Below are 25,936 nucleotides of genomic sequence, written 5' to 3' on the forward strand. Positions count from 1 at the left end.
CTGTAGTAATCACACACGCAAATTAGTAACAAAGAAGGAAAGAAGAACAATACACAAAATTAACGAAATAGATAGCCAAAACCGTTAGCTCCCCGGCAACGGTGCCAAAAAGTGATCGCAGACAACTCCGCACTACTAATAAGTAGCAAGAGAGGGTCGCAATAGCTTTTACCCGATTTTGGGTCGGGATTGAATCCACAGAGAGCTAGGATTGGAATCAAGTATCTATCTAGTTTAGGATTGCGTATGTGCTCTTAATTGGTCTTCTATTCATTTTTGGTTTTTCTTTATATTCTACTATGATCAAACTACAAATTATAATTGCAACTAAATTAAACTAAGAGTAAATTGCTACAAGTTGTATCTAATGGTCTAAAAGGCACTAGGGTAGTGACTTTCACCTAGGTGGCTAATTGACGGGTACTTGCATCCAAGGCATGACTGACATGATTGGGGAATATGTTATAACCGTTGCTCGATACTACCCACTCTACACCTCTCGGTAGAAAGAGTGATTTTGCCTAATTGACTTTCTCGAGACCAATTGGGTATGCATATTTGTCCAAGCAACTAGGGTTCAATTCGGGTATTACTCTCTCGAGGTTTAACCCTTTAATTGGGGCTATCAATCTCTTGAGTACGCCCCAATTCATTGTTGGACCAATTTCGGAGACTTAGGCTCTCTTTCTCAAGAAGAGCTCAAGTTAACTCAACACAAACTAGTGTTTGCAACCACTAATTCATAAATTAACCATGAAATTGGCCCAAATAACAAACACCCATAGTCAATTTAACCTTAAATTACAAGACCCATCAATTGCCCACACTAGGGTTGAGCCACAACCCTAGCTAATGGGTCTAGCTACTCATGCTTGAAGAGAAAATAAGAGAAATAGATGAAGAGAAAGACATATTAATTAATTACTAATATAAATACAAAGATTCAACGATTAAAACTAAGTAAGAGTGCCCAAAATGGCTAAGAAAAGTCTTCTCCCGAGCGCAGCTACTGTATTACAACGTCAGATGCCCTAAAAATGGAAAAAGAATCTATTTATACTAAGCTGGAAAAACTAGACAAAATTGCCACTGCGGGGTCAGTGCGGACCGCACAAAATGGTGTGCGGCCGCACTAGGCTCTTGAACTTGAAATTTTGACTCTCTGAACCCAGGCTCCGCGGACCGCACAGCATGGACTGCGGCCGCGGAGGCTTTCAATGCGGTCCGCGCAGAATGGACTGCGTACCGCACAGGCTTCATCTTCTAAATTTGGCATCTCTCTAAACTTTGGTTCTGCGGTCCGCATAGAATGGTCGTGTGGCCGCGGTGCCTCAGTGCGGACCGCACAAAACCTTCTGCGGCTGCACTGCCTTGATGCCTGAAAATCCAACTCTCTGAATCTCCCTAGTGCGGATCGCAAAAAGTGTAGTGCGACCGCACTAGGCCTGTTTCTCCTGAGTTTTGTCTTGTCTTTGGTACTTGTGCTGGTTTCACTCCTTTGAGCTGATCTTTGACATCTTGTCACTTTGTTGATCAAACCTGCAATCAAGCACAACTTATGAGCCTTTTGGGACTATTTTGTATGAATTTATAATCAAAGCATAAGCACAAAGGGGTATAAAATGCGTCAAAATCCCTAGTTATCAGGACTTCGCGAGCTGGGGAAGCTATTCGATGGAGCCGGGGATGCCGAATCTGGGGAAGGTCCTTCTGGGACCAAATAGATAGGAGTTTTCTTCTTTTTATGAAATGTAATAAGGCCAATGGCCACTAGCGACTTTTATTTCCTGTTATTTAGTGTCGATTTGGGATTCGTCTACTTTTTATCAATAATATGAGGTATTTAGCATTCTAAGTTCTCCAAATCAATTTGTCGCTAGGCCTACCTCGGGCACAAAGAGGTCCCCAAACTAGGACACGGCTTACATTCTGCACTATGTGTTTAAATATCGCAACGCTTTTTATAATCCTCACTAACTTATTACCTATTTTGTTTTTACTTTTTCTTTATTATTTTCCCTCCCCAAAGGTTAGTTCGTGCACTCTGGCAACATCATCTTATCCCACGAGATCCAGGGTCCCTCCACCCACTCCTCCTCTTAGTCCTGTCAAAAACAAGAACAAAGGGAAGATGGAAAATTTGAATAACACCAGAAAGGAGAACTCAACTGAATGGGTAGAGGTCACTCATGGTCATGTTACTCAGGTTTCCAAAGAAAATGCATCCCAACTCGAACAAAAGCTGCTGAATTTCCAAGAAGAACTTGATCAGGTTCGGAATCTGGNCCACTGTTGTTTGTTTGAAGAGTTGCCCCGTTGGCCTTGAAAATTGTTCACATATTGTACCTCTTCATTTTGCTCATCATAGCCATCATTTTGAAACCCATCACAATCATCAGCAAATTGCTCAGAATTCCCTTGGTTTTGTTGCCTTCTTTGCCTTCTCTTGTTGGTAAGAAGATTAACACCTTCCATAGCATTCACTTGGCGAGGGTTTTGGACTTGTTGCAACTGTGCCTTAGCCAATTGGTTCATAGTAGTTTTCAACTCCGCTATAGCTTGCCCATGGTCGTGTATTTCCTTATGCAAATGAATAACCGTAGGGTCACCTTGAGGAACATTGGCTCTACTTTTCCATGCGGAGGATGTATCGGCATTCTCATCAAGAATCTCACAAGCTTCGTCATAAGGCAACTTCATGAAATTACCCCCAGCCAATTGGTTGACTATGCATTGATTTGTAGTATTGATGCCCCGATAGAAGGTTTGTTGTATCATCGCCTCCGTCATATCATTATTGGGACATTCCTTCACCATCGTTCTAAACCGCTCCCAAATCTCATGCAAAGGTTCCGTGGGCTCTTGCTTGAAAGCCAATATCTCAACTCGAAGTGCCGCCATGTGCCCGGGTGAGAAAAATTTAGCAATAAACTTATCCGCCAACTCATCCCAAGTTGTGATGGAATGGTTGGGGAGTCTCTCTAGCCAATCCAGTGCTTTCCCCCGAAGTGAGAATGGGAAAAGCCTCAACCTAAGAGCATCCTCGGACACATTCGTCTGCTTGCTACCCCAACATGTATCCACGAACCCCTTGAGATGCTTGTAGGCATTTTGATCGGAGGCGCCCGTGAAATACCTACGTTGCTCGAGAAAGGTCAACATCACATTGGTTATTTGAAAATACCCCGCCCGGATTTTGGGAGGGACAATAGCACTCGCATACCCTTAATTCGGTAATATTCTGGGAGCCACTCTTGGAGGTGGCGGAGGAGGGTCTGGAACGTTCTCATTAGCATTGGCCTGACGGCCTCGTCGTGGTCTGGGAGGTACAAGAGGCACCTCATCCTCTCCAATTTCATCAACCTCCTCCCCCGCAAGCACATTTCCAAGAGGGTCATTAGCATTTAAAGCCATTTGGTACCTGTAGTAATCACACACACACAAATTAGTAACAAAGAAGGAAAGAAGAACAACACACAAAACTAACTAAATAGATAGCCAAAATCGTTAGCTCCCCGACAACGGCGCCAAAAAGTGATCGCATCCAACTCCGCACTACTAATAAGTAGCAAGAGAGGGTCGCAATAGCTTTTACCCGATTTTGGGTCGGGATCGAATCCACAGAGAGCTAGGATTGGAATCGAGTATCTATCTAGTTTAGGATTGCGTATGTGTTCTTAATTGGTCTTCTATTCATTTTTGGTTTTTCTTTATATTCTACTATGATCAATCTACAAATTATAATTACAACTAAATTAGACTAAGAGTAAATTGCTACAAGTTGTTTCTAATTTTTTAGAAGGCACTAGAGTAGTGACTTTCACCTAGGTGGCTAATCGATGGGTAATTGCATCTAAGGCACGATTGACATGATTGGGGAAATATGTTATAACCGTTGCTCAATACTACCCACTCTACACCTCTCGGTAGAAAGAGTGGTTTTGCCCAATTGACTCTCTCAAGACCAATTAGGTATGCATATTTGCCCAAGCAACTAGGCTTCAAGTCGGGTATTACTCTCTCGAGGTTTGACCCTTTAATTGGGACTATCAAATCTCTTGAGTTCATCCCAATTCCTTGTTGAGTCAATTTTGGAAACTTAGTCTCTCTTTCTCAAGAAGAGCCCATGTCAACTTAGCACAAACTAGTGTTTGCAACCACTAATTCATAAATTAAACCATAAAATTGACCCAAATAACAAACACGCATAGTCAACCTAACCTTAAATCACAACACCCATCAATTACCCACACTAGGGTTGAGCCACAACCCTAGCTAATGGGTCTAGCTACTCATGCTTGAAGAGAAAATCACAGAAATAGATGAAGAGAAAGACATATTAATTAATTACTAATGTAAATACAAAGATTCAACGATTAAAGCTAAGTAAAAATGCCCAAAACTGCTAAGAAAAGTCTTGTCACGAGCGCAGCTACTGTATTACAACGTCAGATGCCCTAAAAATGGAAAAAGAATCTATTTATACTAAGCTGGAAAAACTAGACAAAATTGCCCATGCGGGATCAGTACGGACCGCACAAAATGGTGTGCGGCCGCACTAGGCTCTTGAACTTGAAATTTTGAATCTCTGAACCCAGGCTCCGCGGACCGCACAGAATAGCCTGGGACCGCGGAGGCTTCTAACGCGGTCCGCACAAAGTCGACCGCGGATCGCACAGGCTTAAATCTTTCCACTTGGCATCTCTCTGAACCTTGCCTCTGCGGACCGCACAAAATGATTGTGCGGCCGCGGAGGTCCACCGCGGACCACACAAAATTTAGTGCGGCCGCATTGCTTTGAAGCCTGAAATGCTGAGTCTCTGAACCTCTCTAGTGCGGACCGCACAAAGTGTAGTGCGGCCGCACTAGGCCTGTTTTTCCTGAGTTTGTCTTGTCTTTTGGTACTTGTGCAGGTTTCACTCCTTTTGAGCTGATCTTTGACATCTTGTCACTTTGTTGATCAAACCTGCAATCAAGCACAACTTATGAGCCTTTTGGGACTACTTTGTATGAATTTATAATCAAAGCATAAGCACAAAGGGGTATAAAATGTGTTAAATTCCCTAGTTATCAATATGCTGGCCTATATTGTTGATTCTGCTGTCCCCAAGGCTGACCACCTTGTTCTGGCCTCCATAGTTGCCCACATAATTCATATTCTCCTGATAGTTATGGTTGTCACTTTCACCACTCCACGAGCACACATATGGTTGGTTAATGCATGGTGTACATAAGCCCCCACTAGCCGTGTCAACTATGTGTACTTGCTTCTGGCCTGATTCATCAATCTTCTTGGTGAGGATACTCATTTGCGTCATCAGCGTGGCCATATTCTCAGCTATGGAGTTATTTGGGTCCAAAGCTACTGAGTGAACTACATGGGTGATTGTAGTGTCTCTTGTCATCCATCCTGAGTTTTGAGCCATTTTATCTACCCGGACCTTACACTCTCTAAATGATTTGCTAAAAAATACTCCACTTAGTGAAGCATCAACGTTGGTCTTCAAGATATCTCCCAATCCCATGTAAAACCTTTGTCCCAACATCTGATTTTGAATGCCATGGTGTGGACACTTAACCAGCATCCTTTTGAACCTTTCCCACGTTTCTTGTAGTGTTTCAGCTGGTTTCTGCCTAGAGCTCAATATATTATCAACTTGCTTGTTAGTCTTATTGGGTGGGTAGAACTTGTTGAAAAACTGCTTGACTAACTCCTCTCAAGTGGTGATGGAGTTTATGGGAGCGAATTGAGCCAAGTCTGAGCTTCTCCAGTCACTGAGAATGGAAACAATAACAGTCTAATTGCTTCCGGTGTCACATTCGGTTGCTTTTGAGTGACACAAATTGACAAAAAGTTTTTCAGATGCTGCTGTGGATCTTCAATGTAAGACCCGCAGAACAGTCCCTTGTTCTGCAGCAGATGTAGCATGTTATTTGTGATTTGAAATGAATCCTCTTGTATCTGAGGGACTGCAATTGCGGTTGCCAGATTTTCAGCGGTGGGTTGTGCCCAATCATATAAGGCTTCTTCTGGAACTAGAGGTTCCACACCCTGATTGTTCAGGTCATTCTCATTATTTCTGTTGTTTGGATTGTCTATTACGTCACCCACGTCGTCGATTCATTCTGTTGAATTCTGTTGTTGTTTGTTCTTCTTGTTTACACGATTTAATGCCTAGAAAGCTTTCTCAGGATCCGATAATGCTTCAAAAAATTCACTTGTTCTTGAGGAGTTTCTAAGCAAGCACCTGTAACACCCAAGACTATAAACGTTACAATTTCAATATAGTGAATTTAAAATGAAGAAAATTCGTGATACCAAAATATTTCGTAGCCTCTTGCCTCTCTAATAATGTCTAACCCTTCAACAACTAACTTTTAAGGGTATTTATAGGGTAAGGGCCGAATTTACATGTCCAATACTAAAGAGGAATAAACTTCTTTTCGGATGGCATTGTTGGCAACTTGCACTGCCTGTAGCACTGTCGTTTCAGTGCAAGGCACTGTCTGTAGCACTGAATTTTGGCGCAAGACACTGTCTGTAGCACTGAATCTTCGGCGCAAGGCACTATCTATAGCACTGAATTTTCGGCGCGAGGCACTATCTATGGCACTAAATTTTTGTTTCCTTGCACACCTTTTTTTTTTGCTCCATTTTGTAGCCCTGAGGTACCATTTCATGCAAATTTTCTTTCAATTCATGTCCAAGCATTCCTACACATGAAATAAGCTCTATTAAGCGCAATTGTCGCACAAATTAGCATCCAAACAACAAGCAAATAGGGTAAATAACGTCAAAGTATATGAAATTATCGCACGACATCAGCTATGCAATGTCATTTTCTCCACACAAAAAAAACTAATTCTCTTTTTTTACCTCTAAATCTTTGCCATAAAGAAAGAAGATCACGTTAAATTGTACTCTCTCAATCATAATGTAAATACAAGATTGGGGATTGTGATGTAGCAATAAAAATAGTTATATATAAACTTAAAATTGCAAAAATAAAAAAGAAGAAAGTAAAACAGCATACACCACATACTAGCTTTTATATGCTGAATGTAGATGACGTTTCAGTGCCCTTATCAATTTCCCAAGGGCTAATTTGAAGATCAGAAGCATAAAGTTATACTATCGAGGATTATGGTGTGATAGATAAAGATCAGTCTATTCTTGATTAAAAATTTTGAGTTTGAGCCTTGGAAATAAAAAAGTCACGATAAAGATGATATTTTTGTTTACTGAGCCTTACACGACAATGTATACGGTTAAAATCGGGCTTGTCCGATTTTGCTATTTAATGAAGACAAGGGGATCACGTCGAGGGTCAGCCTCGTAGTGGATCGGGCCAGAGCACGAAGATGAGGTGTCGAGTTCGAGAATCGAGGTTCCCGTCGAGATCGAGGCCAACAACGATCGAGACCAAATATGACCGACTTCGAGCAAATTACAATAACAGAAGGGCGATATATCCGTAACCGGTCGAAGATCACGGTGGAAATCCTGGAACGGATCAAATCAAGGGCGGTAGTTTAGGCTAATCATGGGATTTACTTATGTAATTAAAGTTATACCATAATTAGGATTTCTCTACTATATAAAGGGGAGTCCCCATCATTTGTAGGCATCTCACATTCACACAGATCAAAGCAATATAATATTCTCTCTTTAATTCACGTTCTCTTGTTTATCAGTTTGCTGTTTTTTAACTGTTCTTGCTCTACTAGCTCGAGGGTATTTCAACTCGAGGGCTTTGTTCAAACACTGGTTTGCTTTATATTATTATCAATTTCAATTACTTATCTTCATTTAATCAATTGGTATTAGGTGAAATCAAGTATCCTTAAAACCACATTATAAGTTTAATTGTTATCAGTATTAGGGTAAACAGTTTGGCGCCCACCGTGGGGATAAGGATAATAGTGATTACCTAGTATTAATCCTCATAACACACACTGCTTTTACGCTTGTTCTCATAAGTGTCTTTGATTTCAGGAATCAACATGTCGAACTCTCAAGTAGTGCCCACTCACACAGACACCAGCCTTGGTCTTCATGGTCAGAATGATCACATAGTCGCCCCGGGAAACATAGTACCTCCAATCAATCCCGATGGACCACAGGCATAAATCCAGTCGATGTCAACTCTCGTGTTGCAATCATGGAAATGTAAGCGCCGACCCTTAAAATAGCATCCGTAGAGACGCCCGAGCAGCCGATCAGAACACATAGAGTGGTGAAGAAGGTGGGATTAGCCTTCGAATGATATTTGAAATGTTACAAACTCAGCAAGCAAAGATAGCGCAGCTCCAAAATCAGAATCAAGCACCAAGCAGAATCAAACTCGACACATCACAGGAAGTTGTTCATAGGATCGAACCTGTACATGAGAAAATGAACGATAGTGGATTGGGAACTGACCCCGCCGTCATGAAGATGCTCAAGGAGTCACTAAACGAATAGAATCAGGTGAAAAGGAAATCGAGGCTAATTACAAAAAGGTAGAAACGTACAACTTATGAGTGGACCAAATACTGGGGACACCCCCGATCCTAAAGGGTTTGGATTCGAAGAAGTTCGTGCAGGAGCCTTTTCCTCAAAGTGCGGCTCCGAAGCCCATTCCTAAGAAATTCCGTATGCCAGACATACCTAAGTACAATGGAACAGCCGATCCTAATGAGCACGTCACTTCGTACATATGCGGAATAAAGGGAAATGACTTGGAAGATGATGAGATTGAATCCGTTCTATTGAAGAAATTTGGAGAAACTTTATCAAAAGGTGCCATGATATGGTATCATAACTTAGCACCCAACTCTATTGATTCGTTTGCTATGCTCGCAGATTCCTTTGTGAAAGGCTCGAGAATTGAAAACAATTCTTGAATGAGGCCAGGGATGAATCGAAAAAGAAATAGTCCCGAATGACCCCTTCTCATAATGAGAATAGATGTGATATGGTTCCGAAGGATGAACCGGATATGGACAGTCTGATAGAAATAACATATTCAAATAAATAATTTTATAGCGAACCTCTTTGCCTTCGACGGAGTACATGTTTTTGAAGTTCTGGGCTTTGGCGGCATTTATCATGCACTTCTGGGACCTGAGACACTTGAACAATCTTTTCCCTTCTTTGGTTATGTATGGAAAGATCAAAATAAAATGACCACGCTCCAAATTCGACTTGAGCATCTAAATCTGGGTCAATACCAGCAAAAACATCTCTGAACAAGGTTCTAGCACCATGCCTGACTACCTTACTTAAGCAATTCTGCTTATTCTTATTCTATCTTAGAAGAAGTGGAACTTTTCTTTGCATTTCTTGATCGCTCGCTTCTTTTCGCTTTCATGCGGAAGGTTCCCCTGCTTTTCCAAAAAAACCCGTCCACAGTTCGGATTTCAGGCTGCAACTCGCCTGCATGAAACCTGAATCGCTAGTAATCGCCGGTCAGCCATAGGGCAGTGAATTCCTTCCAGGGCCTTGTACACACCTTCTATAGGCATTTCTATCCGCCCGCGCGCGAGATCAGATCGACTACTCTACTACCATCATTCTGAAGGTTTGCCCAAATTCGAATTCCTTTTATGTACAAAAATATCCTCTTGGATAACTTACATAATCTCAATTACTAATCCTTCCGGAGCCATTAAAGTTGCAACAAGGAAATCGGACCTCTTCAAAGTAAGACAAAAGATAACAAGATGCTCAGGGAATTCGTATCTCGGTTCCAAACGAAACGAATGGATTTGCCTCCAGTCACCAACGAATGGACTATTTAAGATTTTACACATGGTCTCAACACTCGGAGTTCCATACCCTCACAACAGTTGAAGCAAAATTTAATTGAATATCCAACTGTCACTTGGGCCGACATACACAATCGGTATTAGTCGAAGATTAGGGTCGAAGATGATCAATTGGTAACTCCAGCTGGTTCGATTTATCCCAACAGGTCCGTGGACAGAGTTAAACGGGATGTCGATCAGGAACCGCGATCAAATAGAGACAGGTAGCAGCCATACAATGGAGATCGGAGAAATAACGGGCTCGGAAGCAACCCCGTACGGAATGATAGAAGAAATGATCGGGGACAGAGTTGCCGAGGACTTATGAGCAAGAACGGTTTCATAGGGATGCCGGATCCAAGGAAGCACCTCGATTGTCGAAATACAATTTTAGCATCGATGCATCTGGTATTGTATCATCCATCGGTCGGATCAAGGACACTAGATGGCCTAGACCCTTACTGACCGATCCAGCTCAAAGGAGCCCGAATCAAATGTGAAAAATACCACGAAACCCATGGTCACAAAACCGAAGACTGCAGACAATTAAGGGAGGAGGTAGCTCGTTTATTCAACGAAGGTCATCTTCGTGAGTTCTTGAGTGACCAAGCTAAAAATCACTTCAGAGACAGGGATGCAAATAGGAAAAATGAACAGGAGGAACCGCAACACGTGATTCATATGATCTTTGGTGAGGTCGATATCCCTCAGGGCCCGACATTCAAACGCACCAAAGGTACAATCACAAGGGAGAAATGTACCCGGGACTACTTGCTAAAAGATACCTTATCTTTCAATGATGAGGATGCAGAAGGGATCGAACAGCCTCACAACGATGCACTGGTAGTATCTATCCTTATGAATAAAATTCAAGTTAAACGTGTGTTGGTTGATCCAGGTAGCTCAGCAAATATTATTCGATCAAAGGTCGTGGAGCAACTCGGCCTTCAGGATCAAATCGTGCCTGCGGCTCGAGTACTCAACGGTTTCAACATGGCGAGTTAAACCACCAAAGGGGAAATCATATTGCTAGTAAACGTGGCCGGAATAATCCAGGAAACGAAGTTCCATGTGATCGATGGTGATATGAGGTACAACGCGCTACTCGGAAGACCTTGGATTCATAATATGAGGGCAGTACCTTCAATGCTTCATCAAGTCTTGAAATTCCCAACACCGAAAGTAATCAAAACGGTGTACGGCAAACAACACGCAGCCAAAGAGATGATTGCAATTGATGAGGTAATACCGGTATCGGCACTATCATCAACGAAGGGAAAGCAAGAAGTCAAATAGCAACCACAGTAGTCGGCCTTGACCAGATCGGAGCAGTAGGAAACTTTCGAGAATAATGGTTATATGATACCTCGAACATTCATAATCCCCGATGATTGCGATGCCACGAAGTCAATGGTTGAAGAGTTGGAACAAGTCATACTGATCGAGCACCTGCCCGATCGGAAGGTATTCCTGGGCACGGGGTTAACTCCCGATCTTAGGGAAAAACTCATTAAATTCCTTATTAAAAATATGGATTGTGTTTGCTTGGTCCCACCTTGACATGACAGGCATCCCACCGGAGACTACCACTCATCGATTGAGCTTGGATGCGAAGTTCAGGCCGGTAAAGCAAAAGAGAAGGCCACAGTCCGAGGTTAAGCATGGATTCATCAAGGATGAGGTAACCAAACTTCTCAAAATAGGGTTCATTCGAGAAGTAAAGTATCCCGAATGGCTAGCAAACGTGGTGGTAGTCCCTAAAAAGAGGAATAAACTCAGAATGTTCATAGACTATAAAGAATTAAACAAAGCATGCCCTAAAGATTCTTTTCCTTTGCCGAATATCGATCGTATGATCGATGCCACAGCCAGCCACGAGACCCTCAGATTTCTCGATGCCTACTCCGGGTACAATCAAATACAAATGAACCTGAAGGATCAGGAAAAGACTTCATTCATTACTAAATACGTTAATTATTGCTATAATGTAATGCCGTTTGGGTTTAAAATGCTGGTGCTACTTATCAACGCTTAGTAAATCGAATGTTCGAAGAACAAAATAGGTAAATAGGTTTATATTGATGACATGTTAGTTAACTCCCTGCGCGCAGAGGACCATTTGAAACATTTGCAGGAAACCTTCAACCTGTTGAAAAAATACAACTTGAAGCTCAATCCTGAGAAATGTGCATTCAGGGTCGGTTCGGGCAAGTTCCTCGGCTTTATAGTGTCAAATCTAGGAATCGAGATCAACCCCGATAAAATCAAGGCAATCGAGGAAATCGCGTTCGTAGACAGTGTTAAGGCCGTGCAAAGATTAACAGGGCGAAACCGCCTTAGGCCGGTTCATCTCGAGGTCCTCGGATCGAAGTCACAGGTTCTTCTCACTACTTAAAAAGAAGAACAATTTTGCTTGGACCCCGAAATGCCAACAAGCGTTGGAAGAGTTAAAGCGGTATCTCTTGGGCCCCCCATTGCTTCATACTCTGAAAGCGGACGAGCAACTCTACTTATTTTGGCAGTCTCGGAAGTTGCGGTAAGTGGTGTCCTAGTTTTCGAAGAGCAAGGTACGCATTTCTTGTTTACTTTGTTAGTCGAACTTTAGGAGAAGCGGAGACCCGGTACCCACACTTAGAAAAGTTAGCGCTTGCTCTAATTCGCACCTCTAGGAAATTAAAACCGTATTTTCAATGTCACCCAATTTGTGTTGTAACCAATTACCCCCTTCGCAGCATTTTGTACAAACCCGAACTCTCGGGCCGATTGACCAAATGGGCCATCGATATTAGCGGGTACAACATCGAGTATCAACCTCGAACAATCATCAAGTCTCAAATCTTGGCAGACTTCGTGGCCGACTTCACGCCAGCCCTCGTACCCGAGGTCGAAAAGGAGCTATTGTTAAAATCGGGTACATCTTCGGGGGTGTAGACCCTCTTCACGGATGATGCTTCTAATGTGAACGGGTCCGGGATGGGAATCGTTTTGAAGCCGCCCATAGGAAATACAATTAGTCAATCTATTAAAACTCCGAAATTGACTAAAAATGAGGCCGAGTATGAGGCCATGATTACAGGTCTCGAGCTAGCTAAGAGCTTGGGAGCAGAGGTCATCGAGGCCAAGTGTGACTCCTAACTTGGGTAAATCAGGTTAACAGGACTTTCGAGGTTCGTCGGGAAGATTGGATGCTGAGGTACTTAGACAAATTACAAGTGTCTCTACATCGATTTAGAGAATGGACGCTACAGCAGGTGCCTCGGGAACAAAATAGCGATGCCGATGCCCTTGCAAATTTGGGGTCATCGATCGGAGATGATGAACTTAGCTCGGGAACTGTCATACAACTTTCAAGGTCAGTGATCGAGGAAGGGCACGCCGAGATAAACTCCACAAGTTTAACCTGGGATTGGAGGAATAAGTACATCGAATACTTAAAGAACGGGAAGCTTCTACGAACAAAGGCTGCATGATTCACATTGGCCGAACATGGAATATTATACAGAAGGATGTCCAATGGACCATTGGCGATTTGTTTAGGTCTGGGAGACACAAACTACGTTCTACGATAAATTCACAAAGGTACTTGTGGAAACCATTCCGGCGCCGAATCCCTGGTTCACAAGGTCATCAGAGTGGGATACTATCGGATCGATATGGAAAAGGACACTAAGGAATTCGTTCGAAAATGTGACAAGTGCCAAAGACATGCGCCGATGATCCACCAACCAGGAGAACAACTTCATTCAGTCCTATCCCCTTGGCCATTCATGAAATAGGGGATGGACATCGTTGGTCCTCTGCCATTGACCCCAGGTAAAGCTAAATTCATTTTATTTATGACCGACTACTTCTCTAAGTGGGTTGAAGCACAGGCTTTCGAGGGAGAAAAATAATGTATAGACTTCATCTGGGATCACATCGTATGTCGATTCGGGATACCTGCCGAGATCATATGCGACAATGGAAAATAGTTTATTGGCAGCAAAGTAATGAAGTTCCTCGAGGATCACAAAATAAAATGGATATTGTCGACGTCGTATCATCCTAGTGGGAACAGACAGGTTGGATCAACAAACAAGACCGTCATTCAGAATCTAAAGAAAAGATTGAACGACGCTAAGGGAAAATGGAGAGAAATTTTACTCGAAGTCTTTTGGGCATATCGAACAACGTCAAAATCTAGTATGGGGGCAACACCGTTCTCCTTAGTATATGGCGCCGAAGGTCTGATCCTGGTCGAGGTCGGGGAACCTAGCGTTTGGTTTCGATACACAACGGAAGAGTCGAATCACGAGGCTATGAACACAAGTAGAATGGGAGAATGGCAGCACAAAATTGGTCGGGGCATATGAAAAACGGGAAGCCGCCCTCGTCAGAATGGCAGCACAAAAGCAGCGTATTGAAAGATACTACAACCGAAGAGCCAATCTTTGCCACATTCGAATCGGGGACTTAGTTCTAATAAAATTCACCCTCAATACTCGAGACCCAAATGAAGGAAAACTCGGCCCGAATTGGGAAGGGCCATATCAGGTCCTCGATGTCATCGGAAAGGGATCTTACAAACTTGGCACAATGGACGGTGAACAATTGCCAAATAATTGGAATATATCACTCCTCAAACGATACTATTTCTAAGGTATGACTTCCTCCTTTTTCATTTGTATTTCATACTAACTTATTGCAGGTGTCTGGTCAAAGATGTCGAAGTTCTCTCCAAAAACGAAGTCCTTAGGTTTGAAAGCATGCGCTGCACTCTTTTTTCCTTCGACCGGCTTTTATCCCAAATGGGTTTTTCAGGCAAGGTTTTAACGAGGCAACCATTGTTCGTGCTAACTTATATCAATTCAATAGTATCCGAGGTTTCTGTATAATCAACCTCGAATACTGGGAGGCATCACCCTCGGATGTATGTTTTCAAGGAAAATACTTCGTGTCGATAGGGTCTCGATAGGTAAATTTTGTAAAAGGCCAAACGGTCAAATAAACCATGCCCGTGTAGATTACTCGATCCCTAATGGCAAAACATGTACGCATGAATGATCTATTGAAAGAAGTATCTTTTCCCTACCAAATGTCCCATGCCTTAGTGAAATTTATACTTTACAATTTTATACTTACGATCTGTTGCGGAAACCGGCTCAAGAGCCAAATCACAACTAAAGCTCAAGCAATTAACCCCGCACTCGGGGACCGCTGTCTGAAAATCGACATGCTCGAATTATTAAACTTCGAAATCCTAAGACCTTAAAAAGGAAATCCTCGATTTTTTAGGCCACGGCCACCCCACTCGGGGACTAACTCTTTGAACAAGTTCGAAGTACAATCGAGAAACAAGCCCTAAGGGCAAATCTCAAGTTGAAGTGTACGGCCAAACTAGCACGGTTGTTAGATGTCCGAATTCCGTAATCAAACAGGCCTTCAAATATTTTCATAAAACCGGTTAAAAAAGGCTACCCTCAGCAAAATTACAAAGGGTTTCGATAACATCAACCCTCAAAAACCTTAAGGGGTACCAAATTGTTCGAACTCTCGAACAAGCTTATGCTAAGGCATAACAAGGTAAAGCGTTTCGATAACTCTAACTCTCGAGAATCCTGATGGGTACAGAGTTATCTCGTGCTAAGGCATAATAAATTTTTATATGATCAATCTTTTTAAGCCAAAAAGGGAAAAAGCCACTCTTTTAAGGCCATATCGGCCATATTCAAGAGCCTAAGGACCATTATATTTTTGAGTTCGAGAATCCACCCTCGATCAACTAAAACCTAAGGGTTTCTTCTACTCTGAGTTCGAGCAAATACTCACTCGATTATAGAGACTATACTAATCTGACTTCGACAAAGTTTTCGCAAGGCAACGAAGTGAGTCAAAATGATCACTAGATATAAAGTATATCAAAATTATCATAAGGCGAAAAGCAAATCGTAGTTTTCACAAAACAAAATTTGGAGACGAGTCAGAAAGAAAAGGGATCTTTCATATATGTAAAAAAAATTACAAAGACCACTTAGGGTCTTACACAAAAAATCTGAAAAAGAAAAATTTCTAAGTGCCTAATATTCCTCGGGAGCCTCATCTTCATCACCTCCACTCTCGGATCCACTCGAGCTCCCTGAATCGTCATCAGAAGCAAGCAACGCTTCGGCCTCGGTCTCGAGTACTTTCACGTTCTCAATATCGATAGTAAGGTCAAAGTCGCGAGCATGAATCTCCTCAAGAGTCTCTCTCCGAGACTGGCATTTGGCATGCTCAGCAACGCAGAATGATCGAACCTGAGCAGCGTCGGAAAATTCCTTTGCTCGAGCGTGAGCAGCCTCCACATCAGCTTGGTAGACGGCCACGATCCCTTCGCGTCAGCCTTTACTCTTTCTGCCTCAGGTATGGACTTTGCAAGCTCAGAGGCCAACCGAGCCTCGAGCTCCTCAATTTTCTTTGCTCGAGCAAAGCTCTCCTCCTTCATGCTTTAGAGTTGACGTTCGGCCGAAAACAGCTGGGCCCGATCAGTGTCATTCACCGAGGCAAGGCAGTCCATGTGTTACTTCCACCCCTAAGTCTCTGCCTCCTTCATCTTGGCCTCCTCGCAAAGGTGCTTGATCTTTTTGGCCTTCTGCTGAACCTGCAGGTTCGAAGTGTTAGTCGTCGTTCCCGAATTGATATATCGAGCTTCTAAGGGAATTTGTTTAACCTGCTCAATCAGGTCGGTCTGCTCTTTGTGAGCTATGGCTAGTTCAGCTCGGAGGTCCTTGATCTCCTCTTCCTTTTGCCCACTAAGGAGTTCAAGGGCATTTCTTTCCTCTGTGAGCCTTGTGAGATCGGCCTCACACCGGTTCAGTTCTGCCCTGGATATAAAATACGCTTCCCGTAAGCTTCAAAGCCTATGAAGAAAAAAAGAAAATCAAGCAAGAAAGGCAAAGGTAATATTGATAAAGGGAGCTAAGGCTTACCTGACTCAGAAGTCGCTGAGTCTCATTGAAGATACTCGATGCATCACCCAAATCAGAAGCATCTTCAACTCCCATAATGCAACCATGAAAAAGGTCCTCCCCTTCGTGGGCCATTCCCATATCGGGGTTCTCCATGGCCTGGGCTTCCTGAATTTGCCCCTCGGAAAATGTGGGGAGGGGGTGCGAATTGCTAATATCTATTGCCCAAAGCAAGTCACTTGGGGCATTCTCTTCATTTCAAAGGGCCTCAGAACTGGCCCCTTCAGGTACGTCCACCGATTTCCCGTCACGACGGGGGGCATCTTCAGCTTTCGAAGACTCGGGGGACTTTGCTCGGGCCATCCTCCAAGATCTCCTTGGTCCGAGGCTGAACCTCCTCGATCATCACCGGCTCAGCGGCCTTTGAGACCTCGACGCTCCTCTTTCGGGCCACCAGCTCGTAGTCAGCATCTTCTTTTTCCTCTTCTTCATCTCGTAGTCGCTGAGCTATATCGGCAGGTAGGGAGGCGGTGTCATTCATCGACTTACGAGCCTTGCTCTTTTTAGGCTTTGGAGTCTCGGAAGGTGAGACCTTTTTTCTTTTCTTCTCCTTCGACAGCTTCGGGACTGACGGCGGAACCTCCTCCTCCCGAGACGGGGGCCTCATGATAGCATTGTCCCCGAGACCTATTTGAAAGGAAATCAAGTAGAAGTAAAAAAGAGATATTTCAGAAAAGAGCGTCAAACACATGAAAAGAAACTTATGATGATTTTTGGCCTCCCATCGGCCCCTTGCCAAATCACACCACAAACTCTCAACATATGAAGAGGTAAATGCCAGTTTCTGAACCCAGCCCTCAAGGTTCGGAAATGCCCCAGGCACCCAAGAGACTGTTGCACCATAGGAAGGAACATCGATGAGAAAAAGCAAAAGGAGCGAAACAGTAAATGGAGGTCAAGGGCGGGATTTGTACTTATGTTTCATGTTCCACTCTTTGAGGAATGGAATCTTCTCGACGGAGATTATATCAGAAGTCCTCACTAGGACAAACCGACCCATCCATCCTTGGTCCTTATCCTCGTCAATGCTCGAAAATAGCACCTTGGTGGCCCGACGCTGAAGCCTTATTAATCTGCCACGATAAAGACGGGGGTTTTACAGTCTATTTAGATGGTCGATGGTAAAAGTCATCCCCTCAACCTTGCTTACGAATAATCGAAGCAAAATGACAATATGCTAGAAAGAATGATGGACCTGGCCTAGGGTAATTTGGTATTGGCAGCAGAAGTCGATGATAACGGGATCAACGGGGCCCAACATGAAAGGGTAATTATAGACACTTAAGAACCCTTTCACATAAGTAGTGATGTCCTCCTTAGGGGTCAGAATCACCACCTTTTTGTCCTCCCAGTGGCAATCTTTCTTCACCTGCTTAAGGTCGCCCTTAGTTATCGAGCATATATATCTCGAGATTGGCTCAGATCGGCTAGGGACCGACGAGGGTTTCTCAACTTTGAAATCGGAAGTAAGATCGCACGCCCCGGGAACACATTCCTCGATGCGTTGCTCCACCGACATTTTTTCGCCGGCCGGCCACAGTGAAGAAGCTTTCTCCTTTTGAGGAACGATATTTGATGTTTTTGCCATTTTTATATGGATTCAGTGAAAGAAGAAGATGAAATTTGTAGTTTTGAAGAAATATTGGTAACGAGGCCTAGAAATTGTGCAAGAACAGAGAGGCTTAACAAGATGTGAGGAGCTTTGAAGATTAACAGAAAGACTTGAAAAACTCAGAAGGATTTTTGAAGATTAGTGCAAGAAAGATTCAAAGTAAAGTTTAAAGAAGTAAGAAGAAGACTTATTTAAGGATTCATGGTGACGATTCAAAGTCACTAGTGGCCGACCATCAAATGACGCTCAATAATGATCTTGGGAACCGTACCGACGCGACGCTTTGGTCGCTTCCGTCGCCTACGTCACAAGGGTGACGTCATAACTGGTCGAGGTATGAAATCGAAAGCTCGGTTCGTTTGTTCTATTACACTCAAATAAACGAGGGGACTATCTGTATACGGTTAAAATCGGGCTTGCCTGATTTTGCTATTTAATCGAGACCAGGGGATCACGTCGAGGGTCAGCCTCGTAATGGATCATGCTAGAGCACGAAGATGAGGTGTCGAGTTCGAGAATCGAGGTGCCCGTCGAGATCGAGGCCAACAACTATCGAGACCAAATATGACCGACTTCGAGCAAAGCGCAATAACAGAAGGGCGAGATATCCGTAACCGGTCGAAGATCACGGCAGAAATCCCGGAACATATCAAATCAAGGGCGGTAGTTTAGGCTAATCATGGAATTTACTTCTGTAGTTAGAGTTATACCATAATTAGGATTTCTCTACTATATAAAGGGGAGTTCCCATCATTTGTAGGCATCTCACATTCACACAGGTCAAAGCAATATAATATTCTCTCTTTAATTCATGTTCTCTTGTTTATCAGTTTGCTGCTTTTTAACTGTTCTTGCTCTACTAGCTCGAGAGTATTCCAACTCGAGGGCTTTATTCAAACACTGGTTTGCTTTATATTATTGTCAATTTCCATTACTTATCTTTACGTTAATCAATTGGTATTAGGTGAATCAACGTATCCTTAAAATCACATTATAAATTTAATTGTTATCCAGTTTTTAGGGTAAACAGACACAAATCTATATCAATCAGAGCTCCAAAGCAGATATTGGACATCTATTGGGGAAAAAAACATAGAGCTATAAATTAAGCATAAATAAACCCCTGGCTGCTTCAACTAGCAAGTATTGTCCTACTCTATGATGGAGACTCTCCTGCCCTTTTTTGTTATGGTTTGTTGGAATTTTCAGATGCAGTGGCCAATGGTTTTCCATTGAATGATACGCGGAGGTTGTTTTTCCTTTTTAGAAAGAAAAGAGATTGATTTCTTCGAAGAATAATACAAAATATATTTCGTGACTTTACTAATGCAATAAATAAGTTCTATAACTTTACTAATATCAAAATAATTTTATGGCTTTACTATTGCAATAGATAAAGTTCAATAACCACGCAACAATAACGAAATATCGAGTAGGCCATAACTTATTTTGTTGGCATGCCGCTGTTTCTCAGTGACAACATTTGTATCATGTGACAGTTTTCGCACTTTGTTTGACACCAATCATTATCATGTTTTTTGTTATTTATAATTACAAGTAATATTATATTTTTTAAACTTAACAAATAAGAGTATATATTTATATCTTACCTCATTCCTCCGGTATATCTTGACTCAGACTTCCTCCATCTTGAATAGTTATGTGATTCAAGTTGTTTCTGTTACACATGTTTGTCTTTTCTGTAATAATTACCTCCTTTTTTTTAAATTTGGATAATTGAACTTTGTTTTGCTATCTTATATTAGTTTTTATTTATATGTTCCAACGTTTTCCAATTTTTTATGAAAATTAGAAAAAAAGGAAGCCACAAAAAAAAAAAAAAAGGCGCCAGCTTGCAATATAAATGCATACTTGTTGCCCTTTACATCATCAATAATTTTCAGATATGCAAAATTATAATGTGGAAAAAAAATACTTCATTTTGATTATGTCAAAACTTCAATTAGTAATCACATAAAATAATTTGATAAAAACGTCTTTGATTTAATATAAACATTAAGTGAGGATAAATGCTTATCTCATATTCCCCTGTTCCAGATCTCTAAACACCCAAACAAATATTAAAAATTGGGATATGCTGGTATTGACGTTAAAATATTGAAATTTGACCAAAACAGTGAACCCTGAAATATTAATACGATTAGAAACATACGTGGAGGCTGTTTAGGCAGTTGGCTTAGTTAGTTTGGATAAAGACATAGACTTGCTTATTAAACTCCATATTCCAGTATAGCAATGAATATCTTATTTAGGCTCAAATTATGGTTGCCAAACTAGATATTTTATTTACATATTTTTTAGAATTAATCTAATAATATTTGGTGACCCTCATGCTCCAAAATGATTGAATGATTCACTTAGTTTAATGTTAAATTATTTGCGTGAAAAAAGAGGGATTAGTTCCCACTAAATACATACTACTTCATTCCTACTTATTTTAGTGGTGTACACATATTTTGAAAATTCAAAATCCGCTTCTGAGCACAACTCTAATAAAGTTGATGTGGGCGTTGAGTACGCCTTCATTTTCAATTTATGTGAACCTATTTGACTGGACACGGTGTTTAAGAAAAGAGAGAAAATTTTTGAACTTGTGGTGTAAAATAAGGCACATATATTTTGTGTAGCTATAATTCATTGCATAAAGGTAAATTGTTTCCAAATAAGGAATAGGGTCATTCTTTTTGGCACTTACTTTTTTTTTTGGTAATTAAAACTTTCATTTACGAGGGAAATATTTACAAATAAATCAAAAAAACCCTTACATATATCCTACACTTTCTCTACTTCTCCCCTCCTTTACCACCTTTCTATACTATACTATACTATTTGTCTATTACATAGAGTACCAATCCAGTCTGCTTAATGCTTTTTCCGCATACTTATTGCTTCGACAATGTATTTCCTGTATAATCATCTTGCCAAGTATCTCCCATCGTCTCACTTTAGCTTGAAAGATTCTGGTATTTCTTTCTTGCCACACATAGTATACACATGTTGCTAGTGTCATCTTATATACTCCCTCCGTTTCATATTAAATGAGGTATTTTCCTTTTTAGTCTGTTCCAAAATAAATGACACATTTCTAAATTTGGAAACAATTCAACTTTAAACTCCTCATTTTACCCATTTTACCCTTAATGAGAAGCTTTTATAACCACACAAAAGCCACGGCCCCATAAAGCTTTACCCCTTAAGCTTTTAAGACTATAAATTTCAAAAATCTTTCTTTTTTTCCTTAAACTCCGAGCCGAGTCAAACTACCTCATTTAATTTGAAACGGAGGGAGTAGTTCATTTGTTGCAGTTTTCCTCTTCAGCCATTTTTCAGCCCATGCTAGCTCCTCAACCCATCTATATACTGGTCTTCTTATCCCTTGCCAAGTTAGCAGATTACCCCACAATTCGGCTGCATATGAGCACTCAAAGAATAAGTGTTGAATAGTTTCACTTGTTTGTCTGCACAGAACACACTCCTGATCAATTTGCATTCCCCATTTTCTCAGTCTGTCTTTGGTACATAACTTGCCATGTGCTGTCATTGTTAGTATAAATGTCCACCTAGGGCAGCCTGCATCATTGCATACAACTCTTCTCCAACTCACTTTACTGAAGCTTCCTCTCAGCTTGTGATATATATGCTTAATAGAACAGTGGTTCATCTTTCTGATGTCTTCATGATTAAAGCCTGCTTCCTCAAATGTCTTCTTTGCTTTCATAATCTTGCTCACCATCCATGATGTTTGCTTCAGTTGGACTTCCCATATGTTCCTGCCTTTGATGTAGTAACTGTGCACCATTGAATCCAAAGTTTGTTCTTCTCTTTGCATAGGTTCCAATATTGTTTACATATAGCTGCTTTGTTCCACAGTATGATGCTCATAATGTTGAAACCCCCTGCTGATTTGGGCAGACATACTTTTTCCCATGCCAGTAATGCTTTCTTAGAGATATTGCATTCCCCTGTCCACAAGAAATCTACATATTGCCTCAATTAGTTTAGTGATCTTCTTTGGGAGGACAAGGATTTGTGCCCAGTAAGTTTGAATAGAGAACAGTACACTTTTGATCAATTGAATCCTTCCAGCATAAGATAGGAATTTAGCTGTCCATGAGGTTATTCTGCCAACTGTTTTATCAATTAAGGGCTGGCATTGAACTACTGATATTCTCTTAGAACTTAAGGGAGCTCCCAAGTATCTAACCGACAGTTCACCTTTTTAGATTCCCAGAAATTCCAGAATAGTTTTCTGTGCATCTTGTAATACCCCTCCAAAAAATTTAGCTTTTATTCTTGTTTATCACCAATCCTGAAGCTTTTGAGAATTCTATGAAGCAGTTATAAAGTAGCTTGATTGATCCTATGTCACCCCTGCAAAAAAGTAAAAGGTCATCTACAAAACCAAGTTGCAAAATTTGCAACTTTTCACACTTGGGATGATAACTGAAATCTGGAATCTAGTTCAGAGTCTTTAGGTTTCTTGTCAAATATTCCATTGCCAGCACAAATAGAAATGGAGATAATGGATCCCCTTGCCTCAGCCCCTTCCTAGCTTCAAATGGTTGTGTCAATGAACCATTAACCAAGACTGAATACGTAACACTTTGCATACATGTCATGATCCATCTCACAAACTGTTCTGGAAAAGCCAATGCATTCAGCACTGCTCCATAAAGCCCATTCAATAGAATCATATGCCTTCTGCATATCTAGTTTCATCATACACCTTGGTGACACCCATTTCCTTCCATATCCTTTGACAAGTTCATGGCTAAGAATAATGTTGTTAGTTATCACTCTTCCAGGAAAAAAGGCAGACTGTATTTTATCAATCAGTGCATCCATCACCCTTTGTGATCTCTTAGTTAAGACCTTAGAGATCACTTTATACAAAGTAGTGCAGCAAGAGATTGGTCTGTATTCTTTAACACTAGTAGGATTTCTTACTTTAGGGATCAAAGTGATTGCTATGCAGTTGATAGGTCTGTACATTTGAGCTGATTCAAAGAATTCCATAACAGCCTTAGTCACATCCTCTCCTATGACTTTCCATGCTTTTTTGAAAAATACTGCATTGAATCCATCATATCCAGGTGCTTTTAGGTCACTAATATCCTTCAATGCTAACCAAACTTCCTCCTTAATCACTGGTTGGATGAGTTGCAACTGTTGCTCCCTACTTAATACTGCTCCCATCTTCATGACATTTGGATTAATAGCGAGGATACTTGCTGCTTTTGAACCCAACAATTCCTTATAATATCCCAATATTCCTGCATCTATGTCTTCTTCTAGCATTAGTTGGATCCCCAGGTCAATTGTTAGAGCCTGAATACCATTCAAGTTATTCATGTTCTTCATTTGTGCAAAGAAATAAGCAGAGTTTGAATCTCCCAGTTTCAGCCATTGGACTCTGGATCTTTGCTTGTAGATACTCTCTTCAATCAGTTTCCATTTTTCTAATTCACATTTTAAACTTTTCTCCTTCTCAATTTAGTCTGGCTGTTGCATTCTGTCACTCATCTGCTCTTGAACAATTTGCAACTCCTTCCTAGCTTCTTTAATTCTATCTTCTACCCTTTGATAATGTTGTATGTTTATCCCTTTTATAACCTCCTTGACCCTTTTGAGCTTATTCCATACTTCCTGTATCGTTCCCTTTGTTTCATCTACACTCCATACTTTCTCAACATGCTGTATAAATTGAGGATGATCTTCTATACAATTAAAAAATCTGAATGGCCTATTATTCTTCCTCTGTATCTGTATAATCATTAGTTTAAGTGGAGAATGATCAGACACACATGGTTCTAGCACCTGTATTTTCACGCTTGGGATTGTCAGCATCCAGTTAGCATTAACCAATCCCTTATCTATTCTACTATAAGTATGATTATTTGTCCAGGTATATTCCCTTCCCACAGTTTGTAACTCATTCATCCCAGTATCCTTCATGAACTCCTTGAAATCTTTTGTCTCCATATCTTGTATCACAGAGCCATGTTGTCTGTCTTGGTCATTTAACACAGCATTGTAATCTCCCATTGATAACCAAGGCCCCTGTTGTGTACTATGAATCTGTCTCAGCTTTCTCCACAAACTCTGCCTGTCTTTGATAGTATGTAACCCATAGATTGCTGTAAATCCAATCGTAAACAACTTTGAGACTGTTCTGAGCTGCCCATGTATTAGCTGCTCATCAATTTCAGTTGGGTCAAACACATTGATTCTAGGATCCCAAATCACCCAAATTCTACTTCTGTTCATTGTACTAAAGTTAGTTATCCATTGCCATCCAGGTGCAATCTTCTTCATTACATCTCTAGTTTTCTGTTCCTTTATTCTGTGCTCAACTAGAGCTATTACTGCTTTTTTATTTACTTTTATAAACTCCTTTATCTCCTTTTGCTTATAACTTTTATTCAAACCCCTAACATTCCATGTGAACACACTTATACTGGTATGAAATGAGTACCTTGATACAGCTCCTGCATCCCTACACTCCTCATCTGCATATAGTTTGTGCCTGGATCACTATTTGCTTGATCATTTCTCAGAGATTGGAATCCATTGTTTCCAACCAGGTTTTGCTCCTCATTTTGTTTAGCTTTGGTTTCCTTTGCTGCTGACTTACCAATCACTGTTATCCACCCATCTTCCTTTCCTTGTTTCTCATTGTCCTTTGTCTTTGCCCCTTGTTCTGATGTTTGGACTGCTTCATTCTTCTTACTTTGTTCAGCCTCCTATTTTTTATCATTTGAGCCATCTCTATCAGTTCTGAGCCAAACTTGTTTGCCTTTATTCACCTTCCTCTGATATATCATTCTCTGTGGTTTTGGCGCTTTGACTTCATTACAATCATGGCCCATTTTCAAATATTTAGCACAGAATGCTGGCTCCCAATCATATGTAATTTCTTGCAGTATTGTTTTGCCCTTCGGATCTTGCAGCTTCACAGTTCTAGGCAATGGTTTAGTGACATCCATTTCAATTAGCATTCTTGCATAAGAGATTCTAATTGATCTAGTAGTGCACTCATCAGCATAGACAGGTTTTCCCAAAGCACTACCTATCTTGCTTAGGGCCTTCATACTCCAACAATTGAGCGGCAAATTAGGAAATCTGACCCACAGGGGATTGGTTTTCAGTACTCCATCATGCAAATTGAAATCTGCTGACCATGCTTTCATAATTATAGGACGATTGTTCACCGTATGAGGGCCAGAAAATAGTACTTGATCTCTTTCTTCCAAATTACTGAACTTTATCACAAAATAATCACCATTATGATAGTAGATCTATGGCTTCACTGAAAATTTACCCACTGAGCTCAGGAATCTTTCCATTGCTCCAATAGTAGGTGAATCTCCTATCACATAAAGCACAATCGCAGAACTCCACTTACCATTTTCCTGTTCTACATCTTCGAGGTCTAATTTCACAATCTTCTCACCATTCTGAATTATCGGTTCAATAAATTGCAGATTCATGCCTTTCATCGCTAATTTGTTACCCCCTACCACATTTG

The 25,936-nt window shown here is 41.2% G+C and overlaps 1 protein-coding gene across 1 annotated transcript; it reads right to left on the bottom strand.

The window, feature by feature from the left end:
* Positions 1–23,901: 23,901 nt before the first annotated feature.
* Positions 23,902–25,598, bottom strand: LOC109205957. Its single transcript, XM_019368725.1, has 3 exons — positions 25,215–25,598; positions 24,884–25,151; positions 23,902–24,773 (listed from the first exon to the last, which is right to left on the bottom strand). The coding sequence occupies exons 1-3, from the start codon at positions 25,596–25,598 to the stop codon at positions 23,902–23,904; spliced, it is 1,524 nt and encodes a 507-aa protein (XP_019224270.1).
* Between the last annotated feature and the right edge of the window lie 338 nt (positions 25,599–25,936).

The sequence above is a fragment of the Nicotiana attenuata genome, unplaced genomic scaffold, assembly GCF_001879085.1.
Source record: "Nicotiana attenuata strain UT unplaced genomic scaffold, NIATTr2, whole genome shotgun sequence".
Taxonomy (NCBI): Eukaryota; Viridiplantae; Streptophyta; class Magnoliopsida; order Solanales; family Solanaceae; genus Nicotiana; species Nicotiana attenuata.